At 46.4% G+C, this 24,779-nt stretch overlaps 2 protein-coding genes and 1 long non-coding RNA gene across 7 annotated transcripts; 2 read left to right on the plus strand and 1 right to left on the minus strand.

Moving 5' to 3' along the window:
- LRRC42 (leucine rich repeat containing 42) lies at positions 1 to 10,805 on the minus strand. 3 transcript variants are annotated; one of them, XM_038412697.2, is made up of 8 exons: positions 10,672 to 10,805; positions 8,947 to 9,434; positions 7,307 to 7,438; positions 6,064 to 6,182; positions 2,703 to 2,791; positions 2,495 to 2,608; positions 1,136 to 1,220; positions 1 to 494 (listed from the first exon to the last, which is right to left on the minus strand). In XM_038412697.2, the coding sequence occupies exons 2-8, from the start codon at positions 9,417 to 9,419 to the stop codon at positions 235 to 237; spliced, it is 1,272 nt and encodes a 423-aa protein (XP_038268625.1). In that variant the 5' UTR covers positions 9,420 to 9,434; positions 10,672 to 10,805; the 3' UTR covers positions 1 to 234. The 3 variants fall into 3 exon arrangements, with proteins under 3 accessions (XP_038268625.1, XP_038268626.1, XP_043346902.1); XM_038412698.2 differs by lacking the exon at positions 10,672 to 10,805 and adding an exon at positions 10,300 to 10,430; XM_043490967.1 differs by lacking the exons at positions 1 to 494; positions 1,136 to 1,220; positions 10,672 to 10,805 and adding an exon at positions 2,063 to 2,374.
- LOC122455547 lies at positions 493 to 4,409 on the plus strand. The gene is made up of 2 exons (XR_006273795.1): positions 493 to 885; positions 1,434 to 4,409. It is a non-coding gene; the product is annotated as an uncharacterized LOC122455547 (long non-coding RNA).
- HSPB11 (heat shock protein family B (small) member 11) lies at positions 10,388 to 24,377 on the plus strand. Of its 3 annotated transcripts, none has more exons than XM_038412701.2 (6): positions 10,388 to 10,524; positions 18,397 to 18,508; positions 20,224 to 20,330; positions 21,130 to 21,198; positions 23,558 to 23,601; positions 24,042 to 24,377. In XM_038412701.2, the coding sequence occupies exons 2-6, from the start codon at positions 18,411 to 18,413 to the stop codon at positions 24,147 to 24,149; spliced, it is 426 nt and encodes a 141-aa protein (XP_038268629.1). In that variant the 5' UTR covers positions 10,388 to 10,524; positions 18,397 to 18,410; the 3' UTR covers positions 24,150 to 24,377. The 3 variants fall into 3 exon arrangements, with proteins under 3 accessions (XP_038268629.1, XP_038268628.1, XP_043346912.1); XM_038412700.2 differs by lacking the exon at positions 10,388 to 10,524 and adding an exon at positions 10,727 to 10,854; XM_043490977.1 differs by lacking the exon at positions 10,388 to 10,524 and having other exon boundaries at positions 18,192 to 18,508.
- Positions 24,378 to 24,779: the final 402 nt, after the last annotated feature.

Genomic DNA, 24,779 nt, shown 5'->3' on the forward strand with positions numbered 1-24,779 from the left:
TTAAGGATGACAAAATTTATTTGAAAAAATTATGTATAGAAAATATACATTAGAATGATCATCGCTCCACCTCTTGGGTCTAGCACTCCCCTCTCCCAACACGAGTAGCTATAATTTGCTGCTATGCTACTGCTGTTTAAAAAATATCTGTCTCCTTTCTCCATACACAAATTCATACTGATATTTCTAACAACTTTACCACCAGGAAAAAAGGGAACTCTTTCTCTTAATCAATCAATAGGTATTCAACAAGTCCCAATCTTCCATGGTCAGGCACGTGTGTGTCTGCTTTGAAGTTCGTTCTTTCTCCTGTTCAGTTAAACCTTTCTCTTTATTTTTCTTTAATTGGTGGCTAGCTGCAGCCTCCTTTTTCAATAAAGGGAAATGGCAGTTTTGTACTTTATCCTTATAGAACTGCAAGTTTTCAGAAGCTTTTACTTTAGTCTGCACCAATGTGCACTTGACTGGTTCTTCTATCCTGCGTCTCTTTCCATCTACAAAAAAACCCAAAACACAGAGTTAAGCCTGTTCTCTAATTCAGTATGTGCTTGGCACAAAAGCTAGTCATCATTTGTTAAGCTATGTTTAATACACCTACAAATCCTTAATATTTAGAAATAAAATCAATTTTTCAATATTTGGTTGTATTTAATCAATACAACACATAAGATTGTTTTATATTACTCATTATTTTTTGTTGGGAAATATGCTAATCATATTACAAAGGGACGATTTTGTGCTTAACTTAATCACTTTGTACAAAGTCAGATGACCAAGTGAGAATGACCTGAGTCACCAGATTCCAGCTGCCTCAAGAACTAACCCCAAACCTACTGAGGCCAACAAACTCCTGTTGGTTTCAACGCACTTGAGCTCAAGCTGTCAGTGAGTTGGATTTACCCATGTCATATTCCATCAGATAAAAAAATATATATGCACTAAAAGCAAGGTCAATCACTTTTTAGATATTTTGTAACTTTAAAGATGTACAAGTGAAAAACGCTCAGTTTCACAAGTGGCTGCAGGTGTACATTCAATATGCCACTATTTGGTTTTGATTTTTTTAAATAAGTTTAGTGTAAAAATAATAAAGATTTAATGAACAAGTTATTCAGAACCTCACACAGTTACGTACAGAAGTGTTGAGCTGCCGTTCTGGACTTCAAGTTTTCCTTGGGCTTGATGGTTTTCACAGCCAACTGCTCCCACTGCAACACTGTCTGAAACATGATTTAAATAATTTTGAATGATTTTCTAAAGGAAATTATCATCAGAAACAACTCTACACCTTACTCTTTAGCTTTTTTATGCCTTATTACCCATCAGAGATGACTTATACAGCAACACTAGTTTTCAGTAAAAGCTTTTAGTATTAGCAACCTAAGTAAAATAGTCCCTCCTCCAATTCTTATGAATACTATCTTATCAAACAGGAATTCTGATGCATATATGAAGCAAGATGAAGGACCGTGGAGAAACGGAAAAACACCTGCAGGTAACATGTCCCCTTACAACGCTTCCATTGAAGTAGGAGTCTCTATGGTTGTGATTCTCCACTTACACACTGGAGCTTCTGTATGGGCAGCTTTAAGCTGCATTATAGAACACTGAGCCACGTTTGGATGATACGGCACGCACAGAAGCTGCACCAGTTTACCTAGACTGATTTAAAATCAATTTAATTAAACTAGTGCAACTTTCCTCCCACAGACATGGTATTAGACTTGGTCTACACTCAGAAGTCAGGTCAACATAGCTATCTCAGTCAGGGGTGTGAAAAAACTACACCCCAACAGATGTAACTATGCCAGCCTAATCCCAGGGTAGACGCAGCTATGTCAATGAATGAATACTTCCATCAACATAGCTACCGTTGTTCAGGGAGATGATGTTTCTATACCACCGCAGTTGCTGAAGGCTGTGTCTATGCTGTGCAGTTATGCTGGCATAGTTATCGAGATGTGGCTATGCCAATACAGTCTCTGTAGTATAGATATACCCCAGTCTGTTCCAATGAAATCCCTGCAATTGCAATTTCCCTAACAGAAGGGTAAACAAAGTGTGCCATACCATCCAAATGTGGCTCAGAGTTCTATAATGCAGCTTAAAGCTGCCCATACAGAAGCTCCAGCATGCAATGCTTCATTTTGCTTCAAGTGACCTCACTGGGTGCACGCAGAGACTTTACAGTCTGAGCACATTATTTGACAGAGTGAGAATACCTGCACTTTGCTTTATTCTCTGCAAATGTAGGTTTGATCCTGGCTGTCAGCAAACAGTCAATGCAACCTCTGGATACTTCCTCTGGCATGTAAGAATGCAGAACATGTTCATTCTCTAAGCTCTTTAACATCTGTTTTCTCAGAACTAAGTACTAAAAAGATATAGAACCTCACTGGGTGATGTGAAATGACTTGTGACTGAAAAGGACAAGTACTTTGGTTTGGTAGAAATTAAAAAAAAACAACAAAAACAAACAAACAAACGAACGTACCTGCTCTGCCCATCCCTCTGTTTTGCAGTTACTATGATCAAATTCTTTCAGAGGCACTTTTGAATGAACTAAGCTTATTTGGGTCTGGAGCTTTTGAATGACTGCCTTAACATCCTAGTGGAAAAAGGATATAAAGCAGACTGTGTAGAAGAGCATTTGATCATGCTGTATATATATATAACAGACTTGGGTGGAAACTCTGTTTTACCTTGAGACCTGTTTCAGAAATATCCAAATAATTCAGCTTCTTGAAAGAAAAAAGGTACCCAATTCCCATATCAGTGATTTCAGGGTTACCTATAAAATCAAAAAGATTAGATTAAGTTGCATGACTATAGAAGTGTGTCCTGCAAAACGGATTTTTTTAAAGTATTAAAATGTAGGTGTGGAAAAAAGACAATATAAATGTTATACTAGCAAGCAACCACTTATTTCCCTGGTAAATATTTTATAAGCAATTCTGGCACATTTATATTAACATGCTCCATGTTTTGAAAGTTATTTGAAACTGATTTTTTTTCCTCTTCAGAGCAAAGCTAAGCTTTCAATTAGGTTAAGCATTATAAATGTATAAGCCATACTTGTGCATATGTAAATACACATTTATTACACAAGAAAACTAATGTTCTTTTAAATGTAAGGTTTCAAAGTCAAGCACCAAAAGATAGGAAATGCCAGTGTTCAGGCTGCCTGTGCAACCGTAATCCAGGCCCCTGGGGCGTATGCATTACGATCCTGTGTTTAATTACATGGTTGCATAATTTTCATTCAGTGCACGGAATGGAGGCTGCTCACTTAATGAGCAACTATTCAATATTTTCTTTTCTCCTTGTTCAACGTGTGGCCCTATACTTGATTTACTGCATAATATTCAAACCTATTCTGAAGACAGAATTATTTTTCTCATGAGCTTTCCTATGGCACTCATCACAATAGTATGAGTGCTTTACACATTTGTTAATGTTCACATCCCTGTGAGAAGAGGGGGAATTATTATCCCCATTTTACAAATAAAGTACTGAGGCACAGAGATTAAGGTCAAAAGTATCCACGCCTTTTGTGTGGCTAATTTGAAACAACTAGGACCTGATATCTGAAACTATTTAGCATTATATAGCATTTATATAGTCAAAGCTCCCATTGACTTCAGTTGTAGCTGTGAATGCTCAGCACTTGTGTAAGACAGCCACAAGGGTCTCAGGTCAGGCACCCAGAGAATGAGGAACATGCAAGGAAGTAGTCACCTCTGAAAAGTCTGACTTTTAAATGACTTGTCCATTATTATCACACAGGGACAGAATCCAGTTCTCCAGCGCAGTATTCAACTACCTTAACTGAGAGACTGTCCTTTCTCTTTCTGTAGCCTCCTGCCTCATTCACTACACATCTTCCAACTTTTGCAAATGAAGCAGGAATTCGACGGACATCAGTCTCTTTCAAAATAAAACCCTGACTCATCCCCAGAGCAGGTTCAGACCATGCATTGAATGAGGCAGGGGTGCTGTGGGAAAAAAAATAGTAAGTGCTCATGTAATTAAAGACTATCATACTGCATACTCACAAGGGGGACAAATTAGGGTTACACAGACAGGAAACATCAGAATTAAGGCTAACTTTTGAGTGCTAGACTTTGCAACCTGAAGTGTTTTTTAAAGTAGCATTTTGTGTGCAATTTTTTAGGTTTCCGAAAATAGCAAAATGGAAAAAAAATTGAATCAGACAGCTTCCTCTTTCATACTGTCTGGTCCAGTGAGGGCAGCATTGAGACCACAGGGGAGACAGGCTCCCTGATCTCACTTCAGGTGCTTAGACCCAGCACGGCGCAAAGAAGCAATTGCAGGGAAGGTTCTGCTCAGCTCCAGGTTGAAGCATGCTCAGTGCAGATGCAATTGTAGGGAATTTAACTGCTAAATCTTCAAAAAGTGTTTAGTGAGCATGTGCAAACTATAATTTTTCAAAGGCTTATAACTTGGCCAAATTTGGGCAGATTTTCACATGGTCAGCAAAAGGGCCATCTCTCACCCTATCTTCCAAATTTCAGGTCTCTGTCCAGAGCATGGAGGTGATAGAGCTTTTCAAAGCAAAGGTAGCCAGAATTTTTTAACATGGGCAAAACAACATTTTTCCCTAGCCTTGTTCTTGGAAATGGCTGAATTATTCTGGCTGAAGTTTTCCAGAAGAAATCAGCCTAAATCAGAAACCGAGCACAGAATATTTCACCCCAAATGGATAAAGTTACGAGCAACTGAACACATGATAGGAAGTGACAGGAAACCTTCATAACAGGTGGTGCTGTGAGCCCCACCTATAATCAGTACCCTTTGTTAATGTCAAGTCCTGAAAGTTTTCTTTTGACGTTGTATGTGAGGCTAAGATGACGGTCACCTTAGTGCATGGCTACACTTGCAGTTGTAGAGCGCTTTGAGTTAAACCAGCCTTTCGAGAGCACAGTAGGGAAAGCGCTGCAGTCTGTCCACACTGACAGCTTCAAGCGCACTGGCATGGCCACATTTACGGCACTTCCAGCAGCGTTGGGAGCGGTGCATTATGGGCAGCTATCCCAGCATGCAAGCGGCTGCAATGTGCTTTTCAAATGGGGAGGGGGCTGGAGTTAGACAGGGAGTGTGTTGTGTGTATGTGGGTGGAGAGTGGGTTTTTGGGAGTCTGAGAGCATGTCAGCATGCTGTCTTGTAAGTTCAGACAGCAGCAGACCCCCCTTCACCCCCCATCTCCCTCTCACACAGCATTCCACACTAATGGCTTGCTTTGTCTCAGAGCAGATAAGCAGCCGGTTGTCAGAAATGGAGCTTTCAAAGGGCATTTCCGCATTTCTACAGCCGATTCCAAACAATGACAAGAATGGCCATTTGATTTAAGGGGATTATGAGACGTTTCCGGAAGCTGAACAGAGTGCAGTAAAGCAACACCTCATTCACACTCGTGCTGTGGCGCTCCAGCGAGGGCGCAGCAAATGTTATTCCACTCGCCGAGGTGGAGTACTAGCAGCGCTGTAGCTGCGGAGTCAGAGTGCTCTACGCGCCTTGCCAGTGTGGATGGGTAGTGAGCTAGTGTGCCTGGGGCTCCTTTATTGCGCAGTAACTTGCAAGTGTAGCCAAGCCCTTAGTCTTGTTCTCCGTGTAAAAAGTTTACATGTCGAATAGTGACCACCCTAGTAGAAAGACTAGACAAAGGAAGATACTGTCAGGTTCATGTCATATTTAGTAGTAGTAAAATACAAAACTTAGATTATAAATTTAGTACTGAGTCACTCAGCTTGGCTATTGATGAGTTCGAGTTCCATTTTGGAATGCATAAATGTTCATTCAAATGCTGTATTTATGCCAATCAAGGGCCTGATTCTGCTTTCACTGACTTCAGTGCAGCAGGATAAGGCTATAGGTGCAACATGTGGCTTCTGGTAAGTTGTCGATGAAGTCCTTGTTTGGACTCCTGATGTAGGGGCTAATTTTGAACAATTGTCTGCTTTCAATATTCACTAGGAGGAAACCTAGATGAGAAGTAACAATGTTTTTCTAAATTTAAATTATGAGGCACTTTCACGCACTTACAAGACAAATCTAATACAGACAGATTTTCAAGTCCCCTTTTCATCACTCGAACTGGAGCTGTCATTTTGCGAAGGCCTGCATCTGACAAACAATTATCCTTCAGGAGGAGCCGAGTTACACTAGGATAAGGAATGTAAAGTTAGTTTATAAAGGAATAATTTCAAAGTTTTTAGTAAAATTATTAGCATTTCATGTGAAAAGTCTACAATCTTCCCCAACACCTGCTCAATCTACTACTCCTTTGCTGATGTTAAAAGGACCAATAAAACAAGAGGTCTCTTTGGTATTTTCCCTGTTGCCTCTGAAGGCTCTGTTGAAGCAATTACCTAACAAACTATTGCCAAAGTTTCACTGACACCGGCAACAGTGGAACACAACAGCTTGAACAGGCAATAAGATTCTTTGTAACTTGAAGTTAAGGACAATTAGGCTTGTCAATTTCAACCCTATTCAAAATTGGAGAAAGAAAATCCTTGCTTGACATATAGGAAAGGACAAAATTGGTAGGAGATACAAGGAAGTATTGCAAACAAGAATAAATGAAATCCCAAAAAATTTATAGATACACTTCCACAGCATCCTTTTAAAACACAACCTTGAATCAAACGCATGGAAGTCTTATGTAGTAACAGTTATTAACTAATAAACATAATTAACCTATCTAATAAAGTTCCACAATTTTCTACCTTTTAGATCTCTGGTAGCTAAAAAAGACTGTTATATAAACGTTTTAGCAAACACATGCTGGACAAAATATGTAAATTAGGAATATCTCATGCTGACATACTGATTCAGTTAAAACGATTATTTTGATAATGTTTTCTCCCAAAAAATCAATAAGCAAATTTAATAGGGAGAGTCTACAAGAGTTGGAAACTAAGTTTTGCAATATATACTATATTAATAAGCTATATATTGAGTGTATACTATAAACAGAAAATGAAAAATATACAAAAAAATTGGTCTTTATGTTGGATAGAGTACTTTTATTTCAAACTTTCATAATTGTAGATCATGTCTTATGACTCAGTACATGCTTGGTATCATACAATTTGTGTTATTAGTTCTGATGTTTGCTTTTTTCACCTGAAGAAGAGAATTCATAAACAACTAAAAACCCCAATAAAAGTGTTTGTTGTCTGTAAAACTTTCCTTTAAAGAGACAGTGTGATTGTGATTCTGTGAATTTCTTGGTGATGGAAAAGAAAATGCTGGTCAGTTATACACATAAATAAATTGGTACCTAGACAGAGCTTCTTTGGTGATATGTTCTAGCAATTCATGGTTATCTCCAAGTTTACAACAGGAAAGATCCAAGCAGGTCAGCTCCCTGAAAGACTTAATTTCTTCAAGTTTTTCAGAAATAACCAGATATCTGTAAAGAGCAGAAAGCTATCAACGTTTAGATGCACTAACGGTACAGTTCTAGAAGGTGCCTATTCATATTGGCATAATGCCAGCTGCCATGTGAAAAATGCCCCAAATGAGCATGCTCTTTTTATTATCTACCTAGGCTGCAGTCCATGTGGAACACATGCTCACGCATTTACTCAGTGTCTTAGACCAACATTGTGGCTCTGATCTGACTCAAAAAGTACTTGCTCCATAACTAGTGACTTCAAATTGCAAAGATAGCTATTACAACTAGATCTCAAGCTATATCAGTCCAGTTCCGGCAGCACTGCTTGCCAAATGGTAAAATTGATGTTTCATGGCCAAAAACAAAAGCCTTGACTAGAGAAATAAAGAGGACACAAAGATTCTTCAACAGAAGTCATCTTTCACCCATGAAAAGGGCAGTTCATGAGTAGACTGGCAAGAAATGTGATCATTCTGAGGATGAAGTGACACCTGGTTCACCTGATGTTTTTTTATTAAAACTTTCCTATATTGCTCATGCCACCTTTGGCATCCAAGAATGATGTGCCTATATGATTTGATTTATACTGATTCATATTTAAGGGACTGAAAAGACCATAAACTGTGTGAATGTACAAAAAAACCCCCAACAAATTGTTATAGCATAGGAAGGTACTTCACCAGGGACAAGGTTTTAGAGGGGTATTATCCTATTTTAAGCCTTGTAGGGAAAAACTTTTCTTGTTGAGTTAGAACTTGTCCAGAGAAGAGTGGAGAGGGAGAACATCCCTGGTCAAGGTGTATTTAATATGGAGGGCATGCAACACCTCTAGATACAAATAGTAATAAAATGTAATACTAGTCTTCTGACTTCAAAACCTGTGATGTAATTACAAGGCTATCCTTTTCTCCCCCGTGCCTTGGGGGTACTGATACCCTTAAAATGAAATGCGATAGTAGACATGGAATAGCCCACTGGGACTGCGTGCTAGAAAGTTTTGCTGGCTATACGAGTCCAAATAAATGTTTAAATACTTACAGAGAAGGGTTTTTATTAGTTCAGACACAATTTAGTTATTAACATAACACCCGTGAGGTAGTTTAAGTTAGACAAGGTAGGTTAAGTTAGACAAGCTTGTCTCTCTCACCAACAGAAGGTCCAATAAAAGATATTACCTCACCTATCTTGTCTCTCTAATACCCTGGGACTGACATGGCTAAAACTATCCTGCACCATACAAATGCCAAATGTTAGCATGTTAAAAATAAAGCTGCAGGTTTTATCTTTCAATTCAGGTTGTAGAATGTGTTCGTGTGGATCTGGAGGATTAACTGGCAGTATTACGGGTTCTGTATTACACATAAGAATTAAATCAAGTGCTATTTACCAACAATACTTTATGGAGTGAACAAATATAATTTAATAATCCAAATCAAGAAAATGTTTATATTTAAATAAAAAAATTAAACACTTAAGCAACAACACTGGCGGAGACTCACATTTACGTTACTGAATGCACTTACCTATTCTGTAAACATAATGAACAAAGCACCAGACTTCCATAAGCCTCAGTAAATTTTTGTAGTGCTCTGAGTCCTGTAACTGGTTCTGTGAACTTTTGCCTTGCTTCTGCAGCAGAAAAAAGCTTTTCAGCAATCTGCTCTGGAAAGCCAATCAACGAATCAATATGATCAACATTGTCAGAAATGTAACCCAACACTAGACCGAAGAGAGACTTGGCTGAGTACCGGAGATTGCCCTCCTTAGTATAAGTAAAGATGAAATGATCTGTTCTCTCTCTCCTTGCGCTGTCATCTTCTCTGTTCATACAAAGCTCCACAGAGAATCCTTTGGAAAACAGTCTAAAAGGCCTTGGTTTTGGAGTGGCATTTTTTACAGTTCCAGAACCCTGATTTACCATATACAGGTGCCCATTTTCACGCACATATGTTGGGCCTGTATCCAAAAGGCTTTCTGACTTGAGGCAGTAAGACATTCCCCTTGACAGTTTCTGCAAAAACAAAATGATAGATGGATAAATAATTGAAACAAATGATACTATTTTGGAAATATATCAATTCCAAGTTAATTTCCTTTGGTGCCCTAGGCAGCACATTATAGTGTACCCATACCATACAGTGAAAGCTGCATATGATACATATACACCTCAGCTGCCAGCAAAACAAATATGGGGACTAGAACTCAGGACTTTTGCTTCAGAATGACAGGTCTTTTCCACACACAAGTACTCCTTGATCAACAGTACTAACATATTTCAGAGTAGCAGCCGTGTTTGTCTGTATTCACAAAAAGAAATGGAGGACTTGTGGCACCTTAGAAACTAACAAATTTATTTGAGCATAAGCTTTCCTGAGCTACAGCTCACTTCATTTGAGCTCACGCTCAAATAAATTTGTTAGTCTCTAAGGTGCCACACGTCCTCCTTTTCTTTTTGTGAGTACTAACATAGTGTTGATCGGATTGCATTCAGCCGAGCACACTGCTTGCTATACCTTACACACACTACTCAAAAAGAAAAGGAGGACTTGGGGCACCTTAGAGACTCACAAATTTATTTGAGCAGAAGCTTTTGTGAGCTACAGCTCATTACATTGCATAGGAACAGTCCTGTACTTTTGCACATGGGGCCTGCTCGTTAAAATGGTGATTCATGAGGACTGAGGCAAATTGCGAGAGCGCCACACAAGTTTGCCTCATGCACCATCGCCTTGCTCAACGCTGCGGGGTTTTCAGCGGCACTGCCATTACCCCGGCTGGGCCTGCAAAAAGGGGACACTGTCTGCAGGCACCCTGCCCTGGCAGCGGCATGCCCAGGGGTCGGCGTCTGCCCCTTTCGGCGGCGGCGGCGGCGGCACCTGGCTTTGTCTGACGCTGGGATGGGCTCGGCGCAGCCACCTGGCGGGTTTCTGGGATGCAACAGGCGCTGCGCGGCCCGGGGGGGCTCCGGCGCGGAGCCTTTCCCCAGCGCGGCGTCTGCCGCCCCTCCGCTCAGGGCCGTGCCGCTGGGCCCCCTCAGCCGCCCGGTGCCCTCATCGGCCGGGGGACGTTCGCGCCGCTCCAAGGCCTGGCCCCTTGCCGGGGTAGGTTCGTGCCCGCTCCTGGCGGGGCAGCGGCCCCTTCCCTGGGCCCGCCCCGCGGGGTCCGTCGCTCCGAGCGCGGGGCTCTCGCGGGCGCTGGGGAAGTTTGCCCGAACCCCGCGAGGCGCTCAGCCCGCAGCCCCGACCTACCTGCCCCCGCTCGGCGCGGCCGCTCGCAGGGCCGCGGCTCGACACAGGCCGGTCCCGCCCCGGGAGCGCCCCGGGGCCACAAAGGGGAGAGCGGGGGCGCGCCGGGGGAGCTGAGCGAGGGGAGCGCGCGCGCGGGCAGAGAGAGCCGGCGGGAGCGCGCGGCGTCTCCGCCCGAGACAAGAGGCGAGTCTCTGGGCCAAGGGCGGGGACCCAGGGGAGAGAGGGGCTGGGGTGACGGGGTAATAGAGGGGCGGGGGAGGGGCTGTGGGAGAGAGCCCGGAGTATGGGGGTGTGGGAGGGGGCTCTGGGATTTGGAGGGGATGTGGAAAAAGAAAAGGAGGACTTGTGGCACCTTCGGGACTAACACATTTATTAGAGCATAAGCTTTCGTGAGCTACAGCTCACTGCATCGGATGCATCGGGGCACTGGGAGGGGGCTTGCAGGGGACGTGGGGAGGCGCTGAGGGGACGTGGGGCATTGGGAGGGGCTCTGGGATTTGGAGGGGACGTGGGGGAGGCGCTGAGGGGATGTGGGGCATTGGGAGGGGCTCTGGGATTTGAAGGGGACGTGGGGAGGCGCTGAGGGGACGTGGGGCATTGGGAGGGGGCTCTGGGGAATTGGGAGGGGACGTGGGGCATTGGGAGGAGGCTCTGGGATTTGGAGGGGACGTGGGGCATTGGGAGGGGCTCTGGGGCATTGGGAGGGGACGTGGGGCATTGGGAGGAGGCTCTGGGATTTGGAGGGGACGTGGGGCATTGGGAGGGGGCTCTAGGATTTGGAGGGGACGTGGGGAGGCGCTGAGGGGACGTGGGGCATTGGGAGGGGCTCTGGGATTTGGAGGGGACGTGGGGCATTGGGAGGGGGCTCTGGGATTTGGAGGGGACGTGGGGCATTGGGGGGGCTCTGGGATTTGGAGGGGACGTGGGGCATTGGGAGGGGGCTCTGGGATTTGAAGGGGACGTGGGGAGGCGCTGAGGGGACGTGGGGCATTGGGAGGGGGCTCTGGGATTTGGAGGGGACGTGGGGAGGCGCTGAGGGGATGTGGGGCATTGGGAGGGGCTCTGGGATTTGAAGGGGGACGTGGGGAGGCGCTGAGGGGACGTGGGGCATTGGGAGGGGGCTCTGGGATTTGGAGGGGACGTGGGGCATTGGGAGGGGGCTCTGGGGAATTGGGGGGGACGTGGGGCATGGGAGGAGGCTCTGGGGCATTGGGAGGGGACGTGGGGCATTGGGAGGAGGCTCTGGGATTTGGAGGGGACGTGGGGAGGCGCTGAGGGGACGTGGGGCATTGGGAGGGGGCTCTGGGATTTGGAGGGGACGTTGGGCATTGGGAGGGGCTCTGGGATTTGGAGGGGACGTGGGGCATTGGGAGGGGGCTCTGGGATTTGGAGGGGACGTGGGGAGGCGCTGAGGGGATGTGGGGCATTGGGAGGGGCTCTGGGATTTGGAGGGGACGTGGGGCATTGGGAGGGGGCTCTGGGATTTGGAGGGGACGTTGGGCATTGGGAGGGGCTCTGGGATTTGGAGGGGACGTGGGGCATTGGGAGGGGGCTCTGGGATTTGGAGGGGACGTGGGGAGGCGCTGAGGGGATGTGGGGCATTGGAGGGGCTCTGGGATTTGGAGGGGACGTGGGGCATTGGGAGGGGGCTCTGGGATTTGGAGGGGACGTGGGGCATTGGGAGGGGCTCTGGGATTTGGAGGGGACGTGGGGCATTGGGAGGGGGCTCTGGGATTTGGAGGGGACGTGGGGAGGCGCTGAGGGGATGTGGGGCATTGGGAGGGGGCTCTGGGGAATTGGGAGGGGACGTGGGGCATTGGGAGGGGGCTCTGGGATTTGAAGGGGACGTGGGGAGGCGCTGAGGGGACGTGGGGCATTGGGAGGGGGCTCTGGGGAATTGGGAGGGGACGTGGGGCATTGGGAGGAGGCTCTGGGGCATTGGGAGGGGACGTGGGGCATTGGGAGGAGGCTCTGGGATTTGGAGGGGACGTGGGGAGGCGCTGAGGGGACGTGGGGCATTGGGAGGGGGCTGGGATTTGGAGGGGACGTGGGGCATTGGGAGGGGGCTCTAGGATTTGGAGGGGACGTGGGGCATTGGGAGGGGCTCTGGGATTTGGAGGGGACGTGGGGCATTGGGAGGGGGCTCTGGGATTTGAAGGGGACGTGGGGGGCGCTGAGGGGATGTGGGGCATGGGGGGGGCTCTGGGATTTGGAGGGGACGTGGGGCATTGGGAGGGGGCTCTAGGATTTGGAGGGGACGTGGGGCATTGGGAGGGGCTCTGGGATTTGGAGGGGACGTGGGGCATTGGGAGGGGCTCTGGGATTTGAAGGGGACGTGGGGAGGCGATGAGGGGACGTGGGGCATTGGGAGGGGGCTCTGGGATTTGGAGGGGACGTGGGGCATTGGGGGGGGCTCTGGGATTTGGAGGGGACGTGGGGAGGCGCTGGGGGATGTGGGGCATTGGGAGGGGCTCTGGGATTTGAAGGGGACGTGGGGAGGCGCTGAGGGGACGTGGGGCATTGGGAGGGGGCTCTGGGATTTGGAGGGGACGTGGGGCATTGGGAGGGGGCTCTGGGGAATTGGGAGGGGACGTGGGGCATTGGGAGGAGGCTCTGGGGCATTGGGAGGGGACGTGGGGCATTGGGAGGAGGCTCTGGGATTTGGAGGGGACGTGGGGAGGCGCTGAGGGGACGTGGGGCATTGGGAGGGGGCTCTGGGATTTGGAGGGGACGTTGGGCATTGGGAGGGGCTCTGGGATTTGGAGGGGACGTGGGGCATTGGGAGGGGCTCTAGGATTTGGAGGGGACGTGGGGCATTGGGAGGGGCTCTGGGATTTGGCGGGGCCGTGGGGCATTGGGAGGGGGCTCTGGGATTTGGAGTGGACGTTGGGCATTGGGAGGGGCTCTGGGATTTGGAGGGGACGTGGGGCATTGGGAGGGGGCTCTGGGATTTGGAGGGGACGTGGGGAGGCGCTGAGGGGATGTGGGGGCATTGGGAGGGGCTCTGGGATTTGGAGGGGACGTGGGGCATTGGGAGGGGGCTCTGGGATTTGGAGGGGACGTGGGGCATTGGGAGGGGCTCTGGGATTTGGAGGGGACGTGGGGTATTGGGAGGGGGCTCTGGGATTTGGAGGGGACGTGGGGAGGCGCTGAGGGGATGTGGGGCATTGGGAGGGGGCTCTGGGGAATTGGGAGGGGACGTGGGGCATTGGGAGGGGGCTCTGGGATTTGAAGGGGACGTGGGGAGGCGCTGAGGGGACGTGGGGCATTGGGAGGGGGCTCTGGGGACTTGGGAGGGGACGTGGGGCATTGGGAGGAGGCTCTGAGGGGACGTGGGGCATTGGGAGGAGGCTCTGGGATTTGGAGGGGACGTGGGGAGGCGCTGAGGGGACGTGGGGCATTGGGAGGGGCTCTGGGATTTGGAGGGGACGTGGGGCATTGGGAGGGGGCTCTAGGATTTGGAGGGGACGTGGGGCATTGGGAGGGGCTCTGGGATTTGGAGGGGACGTGGGGCATTGGGAGGGGGCTCTGGGATTTGAAGGGGACGTGGGGAGGCGCTGAGGGGACGTGGGGCATTGGGAGGGGGGCTCTGGGATTTGGAGGGGACGTGGGGCATTGGGAGGGGGGCTCTGGGATTTGGAGGGGACGTGGGGAGGCGCTGAGGGGATGTGGGGCATTGGGAGGGGCTCTGGGATTTGAAGGGGACGTGGGGAGGCGCTGAGGGGACGTGGGGCATTGGGAGGGGGCTCTGGGATTTGGAGGGGACGTGGGGCATTGGGAGGGGGCTCTGGGGAATTGGGAGGGGACGTGGGGCATTGGGAGGAGGCTCTGGGGCATTGGGAGGGGACGTGGGGCATTGGGAGGGGACGTGGGGCATTGGGAGGAGGCTCTGGGATTTGGAGGGGACGTGGGGAGGCGCTGAGGGGACGTGGGGCATTGGGAGGGGGCTCTGGGATTTGGAGGGGACGTTGGGCATTGGGAGGGGGGGCTCTGGGATTTGGAGGGGACGTGGGGCATTGGGAGGGGGCTCTGGGATTTGGAGGGGACGTGGGGAGGCGCTGAGGGGATGTGGGGCATTGGGAGGGGCTCTGGGATTTGGAGGGGACGTGGGGCATTGGGAGGGGGGCTCTGGGATTTGGAGGGGACGTGGGGCATTGGGAGGGGCTCTGGGATTTGGAGGGGACGTGGGGCATTGGGAGGGGGCTCTGGGATTTGGAGGGGACGTGGGGAGGCGCTGAGGGGATGTGGGGCATTGGGAGGGGGCTCTGGGGAATTGGGAGGGGACGTGGGGCATTGGGAGGGGGCTCTGGGATTTGAAGGGGACGTGGGGAGGCGCTGAGGGGACGTGGGGCATTGGGAGGGGGCTCTGGGGAATTGGGAGGGGACGTGGGGCATTGGGAGGAGGCTCTGGGGCATTGGGAGGGGACGTGGGGCATTGGGAGGAGGCTCTGGGATTTGGAGGGGACGTGGGGAGGCGCTGAGGGGACGTGGGGCATTGGGAGGGGCTCTGGGATTTGGAGGGGACGTGGGGCATTGGGAGGGGGCTCTAGGATTTGGAGGGGACGTGGGGCATTGGGAGGGGCTCTGGGATTTGGAGGGGACGTGGGGCATTGGGAGGGGGCTCTGGGATTTGAAGGGGACGTGGGGAGGCGCTGAGGGGACGTGGGGCATTGGGAGGGGGCTCTGGGATTTGGAGGGGACGTGGGGCATTGGGAGGGGGCTCTGGGATTTGGAGGGGACGTGGGGAGGCGCTGAGGGGATGTGGGGCATTGGGAGGGGCTCTGGGATTTGAAGGGGACGTGGGGAGGCGCTGAGGGGACGTGGGGCATTGGGAGGGGGCTCTGGGATTTGGAGGGGACGTGGGGCATTGGGAGGGGGCTCTGGGGAATTGGGAGGGGACGTGGGGCATTGGGAGGAGGCTCTGGGGCATTGGGAGGGGACGTGGGGCATTGGGAGGGGACGTGGGGCATTGGGAGGAGGCTCTGGGCTTTGGAGGGGACGTGGGGAGGCGCTGAGGGGACGTGGGGCATTGGGAGGGGGCTCTGGGATTTGGAGGGGACGTTGGGCATTGGGAGGGGCTCTGGGATTTGGAGGGGACGTGGGGCATTGGGAGGGGGGCTCTGGGATTTGGAGGGGACGTGGGGAGGCGCTGAGGGGATGTGGGGCATTGGGAGGGGCTCTGGGATTTGGAGGGGACGTGGGGCATTGGGAGGGGGCTCTGGGATTTGGAGGGGACGTGGGGCATTGGGAGGGGCTCTGGGATTTGGAGGGGACGGTGGGGCATTGGGAGGGGCTCTGGGATTTGGAGGGGACGTGGGGAGGCGCTGAGGGGATGTGGGGCATTGGGAGGGGCTCTCGGATTTGAAGGGGACGTGGGGAGGCGCTGAGGGGATGTGGGGCATTGGGAGGGGCTCTGGGGAATTGGGAGGGGACGTGGGGCATTGGGAGGGGGCTCTGGGATTTGGAGGGGACGTGGGGAGGCGCTGAGGGGACGTGGGGCATTGGGAGGGGGCTCTGGGGAATTGGGAGGGGACGTGGGGCATTGGGAGGAGGCTCTGGGGCATTGGGAGGGGACGTGGGGCATTGGGAGGGGACGTGGGGCATTGGGAGGAGGCTCTGGGGCATTGGGAGGGGACGTGGGGCATTGGGAGGAGGCTCTGGGATTTGGAGGGGACGTGGGGAGGCGCTGAGGGGACGTGGGGCATTGGGAGGGGCTCTGGGATTTGGAGGGGACGTGGGGCATTGGGAGGGGGCTCTGGGATTTGGAGGGGACGTGGGGCATTGGGAGGGGCTCTGGGATTTGGAGGGGACGTGGGGCATTGGGAGGGGGGCTCTGGGATTTGGAGGGGACGTGGGGAGGCGCTGAGGGGATGTGGGGCATTGGGAGGGGCTCTGGGATTTGGAGGGGACGTGGGGAGGCGCTGAGGGGACGTGGGGCATTGGGAGGGGGCTCTGGGATTTGGAGGGGACGTGGGGCATTGGGAGGGGCTCTGGGATTTGGAGGGGACGTGGGGAGGCGCTGAGGGGACGTGGGGCATTGGGAGGGGGCTCTGGGATTTGGAGGGGACGTGGGGCATTGGGAGGGGGCTCTGGGATTTGGAGGGGACGTGGGGCATTGGGAGGGGCTCTGGGATTTGGAGGGGACGTGGGGCATTGGGAGGGGGCTCTGGGATTTGGAGGGGACGTGGGGAGGCGCTGAGGGGATGTGGGGCATTGGGAGGGGCTCTGGGATTTGAAGGGGACGTGGGGAGGCGCTGAGGGGACGTGTGGCATTGGGAGGGGGCTCTGGGATTTGGAGGGGACGTGGGGCATTGGGAGGGGGCTCTGGGATTTGAAGGGGACGTGGGGAGGCGCTGAGGGGATGTGGGGCATTGGGAGGGGCTCTGGGATTTGAAGGGGACGTGGGGAGGCGCTGAGGGGATGTGGGGCATTGGGAGGGGGCTCTGGGATTTGAAGTGGACGTGGGGAGGCGCTGAGGGATGCCAGGAGATGATGGAGGAAAGTATAATTGCCCTGTACCTCATATTTTCCAAAGCTTGGACTAGTGTAAATTTAAATTAAGTGATGGACATCCTGTCCCATGGGAAATTATTCCAGAGTCACCCTCACCCTTTTAGGAAACCTTTTTTGTGATTCAGCCTAAATTATCATGTGCTCAGTTTCATCCCACTATTCTTAGACTCCTCCATTGACATCCCTAAATGATTCTTCTCCCTCTTTGTTGGTTACCCTTTCCCAACACTTGCAGGCGGTTATCCACCCTAGTCATTGTTCTATTAAATGTTCTTGAATAAGTCCTTCCAGTCTCCTAATTATTGTTGCCATTCCCTGAATTCCTTGCAAACTGTTTATATCTTTTTGGTGTTCCGCTCCCTACAACTGAATCTGTTATTTCTGTTGTCTCAGCAATGCCACATGGAGAGAATCTATCAGTTCCCTGTTCTGTGACATAATGCCTCTGTGTATTCAGCCCAAAATGACATTGACTTTTTTTAGATGTCTTATCACCCTGCCAGCTCACATATAACATTGTTCACTCTCATGACAAAGACCCAGGACCTGTACCCACATAGATCTCATTGCAGGATTAGAGTCCAAAATACCTACAATCGGGAAAGAAATAGTGAAACTGAAGAGATACCGAAGAAATAGGGGGAATACCAGAAGGGGAAAGGCATACTTTAACTTATAAAGATATTTATTGCAAGGCTTAACTATTTTTTGTAAAGTTCACTGGGATTCTTAGGTTCTATAGAAAAGCACAAAGTACTATAATTATATATTATCATTTATTAGGAGTTTGGTTACTTGGGCAGCACTACAGCAAACACTCATGATTTTAAAAAGTATTTTTACTTAAATCCTTGTCACTATATTTCTTAATTAGGACGTAGGAGTTTTTGACTATGTAAAATGCATTTTCAGTCTTTTCATAAAGAATACAATTAGAAATGCAAGCAGCTACTTTTACTTTAGAACTGGAACTATTTTGTGGGCAGCAGTGTGGTGTGGGGACTGTTTTGACTGTAACTCAAGAAATATCAGTGGTTGAATCATAGAGATTTTAAAAGAGACAGACTAGACTGTTGCTCATAAGAGTGTAACATGGTTTCTCTGAATTCCTGTTAGGGACTGAATTTGGCTGCTAGGCAACAAGAGGACAGACACTCCCATTCAGTGATATTATAAGAACCTTCTTTTGTTTTTTTTTTTAATCTCATGCAGGCTAACAAGAAAGGATGAAATCAACAGACCTGTGCCTTAGCTCTCGAGGGGCTGAAGTTGTTCTAGCCACATCAAGTGATGAAAAATACCCCCCTGAAAACATCATTGATGGGTAAGATTTGATTTTTGGTTCTTTATGTAAGTCAAGGTTGTTGGAGAAGTAAAGTGCTTTGGAGTCATTAACATTCAATTGTTCTTTCACTGGATTTTATGCTATTATGTTTTTATATTACATTACATTAAAAGAACATTAAGGTGGCAAAGTGAAGCACTCAAAAGTGAGGAATTACCAAAATTAAGGTTGCCAGTGCAACTTTACTTTAGTCCCTGTATGTATGTGCGTTATATGATACCGTATTTAATTACGTGACCACAAACTATTTTTCTACAGGACACGTGCCTTAATCAGTGCACAGGATGGACAGTACTCAGTTAATGCACAGCTATTCAATATTTGTTTTTATCCCTGTTGTTCAGTTTGTGGCCCTGTGCCTAATTTACTGCACGTTATTCAAAGCCTCCTCTGAAGACAGAATTATTATGCAGCCCCATGCTCTGGGTGTCCCTAAGCCTCAGGCTGCCAGATCCTGGGACTGGGCAATGGGATAGATCACTTGTTAATTGCCCTGTTCTGTTCACTGGCTACTGTTGGAAGATAGACTATTGGGTTAGATGGACCATTGGTCTGACCCGTTATGGCCATTCTTATGTTCTTATTAATTTCCTTATGGATTTTTCTGTGGTGCTCATCACTATAGTATCTGAATGCTTCACAAATAGTCCTTAATTTTCACAACATCCCTGTGAGATGAGGGGGCATTATTATCATCCCCATTTTACAGCTAGGGAATTGAGGCACACAGACAGTAAGGTAAAAAATGTCCAATAATTGTGGGTGCCTAATAGGAGACATCTGTGGCTTGATTTTTCAAAGTACTTAATATTTTATTGCACTTTATGTGTTCAGAGCACATCTTCCATTGACTTCAGTTGCAGCTGTGAGTGCTCAGTCCCAGGATCTAAAGTTGGCACCTAGAAAATGAGGAATCACAGTTGCCACCTGTGAAAAGTTTGGTTTAAGTGACTTGACGAGCATCACCTAGGAAATCTATGACAGAGGTAGGGATAGAATCCGTTTCTCCAGGGCAGCATTCATCTGCCTTAAATATAAGACCATCCTTTTTATTCCTACAGTCTTCCACTTCATTCACTAGACACCTTCAATGTCTGCAACAAATGAAGCAGGGATCCTACAGACAACAGCCTCCTTCACTGCACAGTGCTGATTCATTCCGAAAGCACCATCCATCTTGTGTGCTGAATGAGGCAGGGGTTCTGCAGAAAAATAGTATGTAGTCATGTAACTAAGACTGTATCCTAATGAGAGGGTCAGTCGTGGTGTAATGTGTAGGTATGAATTGTCTAACTGCCAGAAGTTGTTGTTGTTGTTATTGAGGGAATGGGAAATGCAGCAGAAAGGAGAAGGGAGGGAATGACAATGAAGCTAATCTAAATAGGATCTTTCTAGGTGAGAGTCACTCAAACCCAAATTTTAGACAGGCTGTTGAACTGAGTGGCCAATGAGAAGTCAGATTCAAGTATCTGGGAATAGTCTGTGATGAACAGACTTGCAAGTTGTAAAGGAAATAGAGGCTATTTGTAAGAGAAAGAGAAGATATGGTAAACATTGATATTGTAATGAATCTTCAGATGTATATTGTTCCTTTTCAGAGGAGTCTAAATAGAAATTACTTTGCAGATCTCATTCTTTCAAATATATTGTACTTAATGTAACAAATAAAAAGTTGTGTTGCTTTTTTTTAACAGAAGTTCAGAAACATTTTGGACAACAACAGGAATGTTCCCCCAGGAATTCATTATTAGTTTTCATAAATGTGTAAAAATCAGCAAACTCACAATTCAGTGTTACTTGGGTAAGAACGCAATGTATTTTCATGTTTTAATTTTCATAGTAGTATCACATTCTGCAGCTAATAGTTTAAAAAATAATCCACAAGAATGTAGCTAAAACAGCAAACCAGTGACCCTTTGAGTCCAGTATGTTGCATGGCCCAATTGGGGAAGCAGGATATGCTGGAGAAAGATAAACATCTTTCCTAATAGTGCATTATATATTATGATATATTGAGGAAGAGAATTATTTTTCCTGATTTGAGCTAGTGATTGATTTATGCCTTGAAGCATGAGGATAAATTGACCTGATAATTTTAACCTAGCTAATGTAAATTTATTGCACTATTTATCTTATAAATGATAATTAATAATTTGCTTCAAACACTTATGTAAATTAATTTTCATAAAAAGTATTTTCTCTTTATCTGTTTTGAATGTGTTGCTTTTTAATTTCATAGTATGAACTTCTATCTCCTTTGTTTACATTTTGTCAAATTTCTGTAATCATGTGAGAAAAGATATTATAAAAAAGAAAAAGTAGTACTGTGACCCGAGGAACTAGGAACTCAAGCTTTAGCTGATTTTGGGCAAATCGCTTAAACTTTCTTCTTCAGTTTCCCCACCTGTAAAATGAGGATGATGATAAGATTACCTATATACCCAACAGCATACTGTTAATGAACTAATGTTGGTAAAATTCTTTGAAGATGAAAAGTGATACATGATGTTAAGTACTGTTGTTATTAGTAAAACAGTAATATGAAACTAGGTAGACTTCAGTACTCAGTCTATACTGATTTCTTTTTAAATATATTTTAGTGCGGAGTTTGAGGATTGAGAAAAGCTTATCTAAAGATCCAGCAGATTTTGAAGTGTGTACTGAAAAAGGTAAGTAATCAAATGTGGAGCAGCTCTGATTGGGTGGAAATTATGTTGGCCTTTATCTATTTGCTCATTGTCTTAATATTTCTACACCTTTAGAAGAATAAAGTTTATAACATTTGTTTGGTATACTGGAAAAGATTGTGATTGGCTGTTTTTATTACTACGGACATAATCCATAAAAAAATGAATATTCCATTAATGTTACCAGAGTGATGTACTGGAAATCCACATTAAAATTATATGTGAAAAAACAGTGTGACCTGAAACAGTATAGCAATAGAACTGCTTTGTTGAGAGTTAAAATATTTTCCAGGGCACAACAATCTATATCAGGATAATGTTAAATTGGGTACTGCTGTGTGCTCCGTAGGTATTTGAGGATAGGGACAGAGGTTGATCTTTGTTTGCAAACTTTTACTCTTTTGTTAGTTTCTCTCAACCCTGAGTTTTGTAAATTTAGGTTTATATTTGAATGTTTATTATTTTAAAACTATCAGGAAACCCTGTTTTGTTGTTTAAAAAAAAAAAGAAAAAAAAGCATAAACTGTTGCGTTATGGGCCTAATCCATACAAGTACTTTCCTTATGTGAGTGGTCCCATTGATTTCAATAGGGCCCTACCAAATTCATGGCCATGAAAAACATGTCACGGACCATGAAATATGGTTTCCCACTGTGAAATATGGTCTTTTGTGTGCTTTTACCCTATACAAATTTCATAGGGGAGACCAGCGTTTCTCAAATTGAGGGTCTTGACCCAAAAGAGAGTTGCAGGGGGGTCGCAAGGTTATTTTAGGCAGGTCACGATATTGCCACCCTTACTTCTGCACTGCCTTCAGAGCTGAGCAGCTGGACAGCAACGTCTGTCGGCCGGATGCCCAGCTCTGAAGGCAGCGCCCCACCAGCAGCAGCGCAGAAGTAAGGGTGGCAATACCGTACCATGCAACCCTTATTTCTGCCTTCAGAGCGGGGCAGCCAGAGAGTGGTGGCTGTTGACTGAGGGCTCAGATCTGCAGGGAAGTAAGGGTGGCAATACTATACCAGGCCATCCTTACTTCTGCGCTGCTGCTGGCGGCAGCTCTGCCTTTGGAGCTGGGCTCCTGGCCAGCAGCTGCCTCTCTCCAGCTGCCCAGCTCCGAAGGCAGCACCACTGCCACCAGCAGCGCGGAAGTAAGGGTAGCAGTATCGCAACCCCCGTTATAATAACCTTGCAACCCCACCCCCAACAACTCCTTTTTGGGTCAGGACCTCTACAATTACAACACCATGAAATTGCAAATGTAAATAGCTGAAATCATGAAATTTGTCATTTTTAAAATCCTATGACCATGAAATTGACCAAAATGGACTGAATTTGGTAGGGCCCTATATATAAATGTTTGCAGGATTGGGCTCTCTCTGTGTTGGCTCCTTTGACATCAAGTGACAATGGTGGCATATTGAAAACTAGAATAGCAGAAAGTTTAAAATGTTACAGCTATATTTTATATCACAGAAATTGAGTCATATAGTTTTTGACATTTAATAATCCCTTGTCTAGAAGGACAAAGGCTTTGATCCTGCCAATGCTTATGAGCCCTAAAGTTAAGCATGTGCATAAGTGTTTGCTGGATTGGAGCCTTAGCCAGTCCACAAATAATACTAAACACTGAAAGTATAATGATGATGAGCTGTTTAAACTGTGTAACCATATGCCACATGTAAGAAAAATTGAAAACATTAAATCATGTGATAAGATTAAGTGTTCATTCCTGTGTCTTTGAATTATATTTAGTGTACTGAGGATGTTACGAAGAACTGTGCCTAACAATATGGGGTCTTGATCTCAGTTTGGCCTCTATGTCCTATTCAAACAGGAATAACTTAATTCTAATCTCAGCTACGTCACTGATTCACTCTGTGACCTGAGGTGGGCATTTAACCTCGCTCTCTGATTGCCCAGCTATAAAATAGGGCTATCTATTATTTATGTATGTATTATTTGTATTACCTATATTCAATAAATGACAATTGTGAGGATTAATTATTTGTACAGTACTTTGAAGATATAAATTAATATATATGTGCTAAAAGTAGTACTTGTACATTTTATCTAATACTCAAAAATTAAAAGCATATTTGAGTAGTATAGTGTAACGCAGTTTGTCCCATAGGAACATTTTAAAAACCAGTTTAATTGTTTGTATATTTAAATTGGAACATTAATAAAATGGTTTGTATTCTTTAATTAGATTGTTTAATAATTTTTGCATACTATGTAAACTCACAATCCTTAACTTCCAGGAACTTTCAAGTCCAGTGGAAACTTATCACAGCATTGTATATATATTAACTCATTGTGTGATATAAAATTTATTTTCTAGATTTACAATATACAGAAGGGGCGCTTCAAAGGGAAGAATTTTATGTGAGTACATTCAACATACAGCATTAGTGCCACATGTAATAGGGGTGAATAGACTAGATAAAAATGCCTTCAATTAGCGCAACTCAATACTTGTTATTTTAGAAATTTGGATACATCCCTAGGTCTTGGATATGAGCTTATACATTATGGTATAAAAATCCATATAGCTAGAGCTCCTAACTTTGCTAAATATCTATCCGAAGAAGTGTGGTAATCTCTCTTGGTCCAGCTGTTGTCTTCAAAGTTTCATGAGTTCCAGGTATTCAAAGGAAAGAGAAGGGCTATTTTGGATTCCTCTAACCCAAGAAAGCTCTGAAAATTGACAGGTAGAAATGTCTTGATCCTTCAGTTGTGTTTTAAATGTTAAATTTCTTTGCAGAAGCTTGTTGAACATTTATATTATTACAATGAAAATAATAAGCTCCTTTTCTCTTCTACAGCTTCCTGAATTCCAAGCTACCTACTTGCGATTCATCATCAAATCTGCCTTTGATCATTTTGTTTCAGTGCACACAGTGATGGCAGAAGGAGTAGCAGAAAATATTTAAGATCAAATTTACACAATTGCCTCAAATATTTTGTAATGATATTTGTAGCATAAAGGATATATTTATTATTCAAACATTATATTAAAATGGATTTTTAAAATATGGCTCCAGTATGTTCCCCCCTACCCAGCAATTTAATGTGTAATGTGTAACAACTATTAAATCTGGTAATACATTTGTAGTTTTCCAATGTAGAGTACAAATGAAGAATTGCTTTTTGCTTAACCACTTACGAGTATAATTGATTCCACTTCTGAATTGCAATATGTTGATATTAAGACTATTTAAGATGCATTGTTTTAAAATGCCATTGAATATTTGTTTCTCTGTAAAATATTTCCCTCACAGAAAAAAAAAGTGTGAAATATTCAAACTTGAGGCCATTTCCCCCAACCCTAAAAGAAGTCCTTCCAAAATTCATTAACATCAGCTGAGGACCCTAGGTAAGAAAAGAGGATGATTATAACTTCTATTGAAATATTTAAATACCAAGCTGAAGCCACTTGAGATGGTTTAATATATTTTAATTGCTCCAATTTAGCTCATTGCCTCTATAAATATTTTCTCAAATCAGGTCACAGCTGCCTTTGCTTTATGCTATGACTGTCATAAACAAATATTAATAGAACC

Source organism: Dermochelys coriacea, chromosome 8 (genome assembly GCF_009764565.3).
Source record: "Dermochelys coriacea isolate rDerCor1 chromosome 8, rDerCor1.pri.v4, whole genome shotgun sequence".
Taxonomy (NCBI): Eukaryota; Metazoa; Chordata; order Testudines; family Dermochelyidae; genus Dermochelys; species Dermochelys coriacea.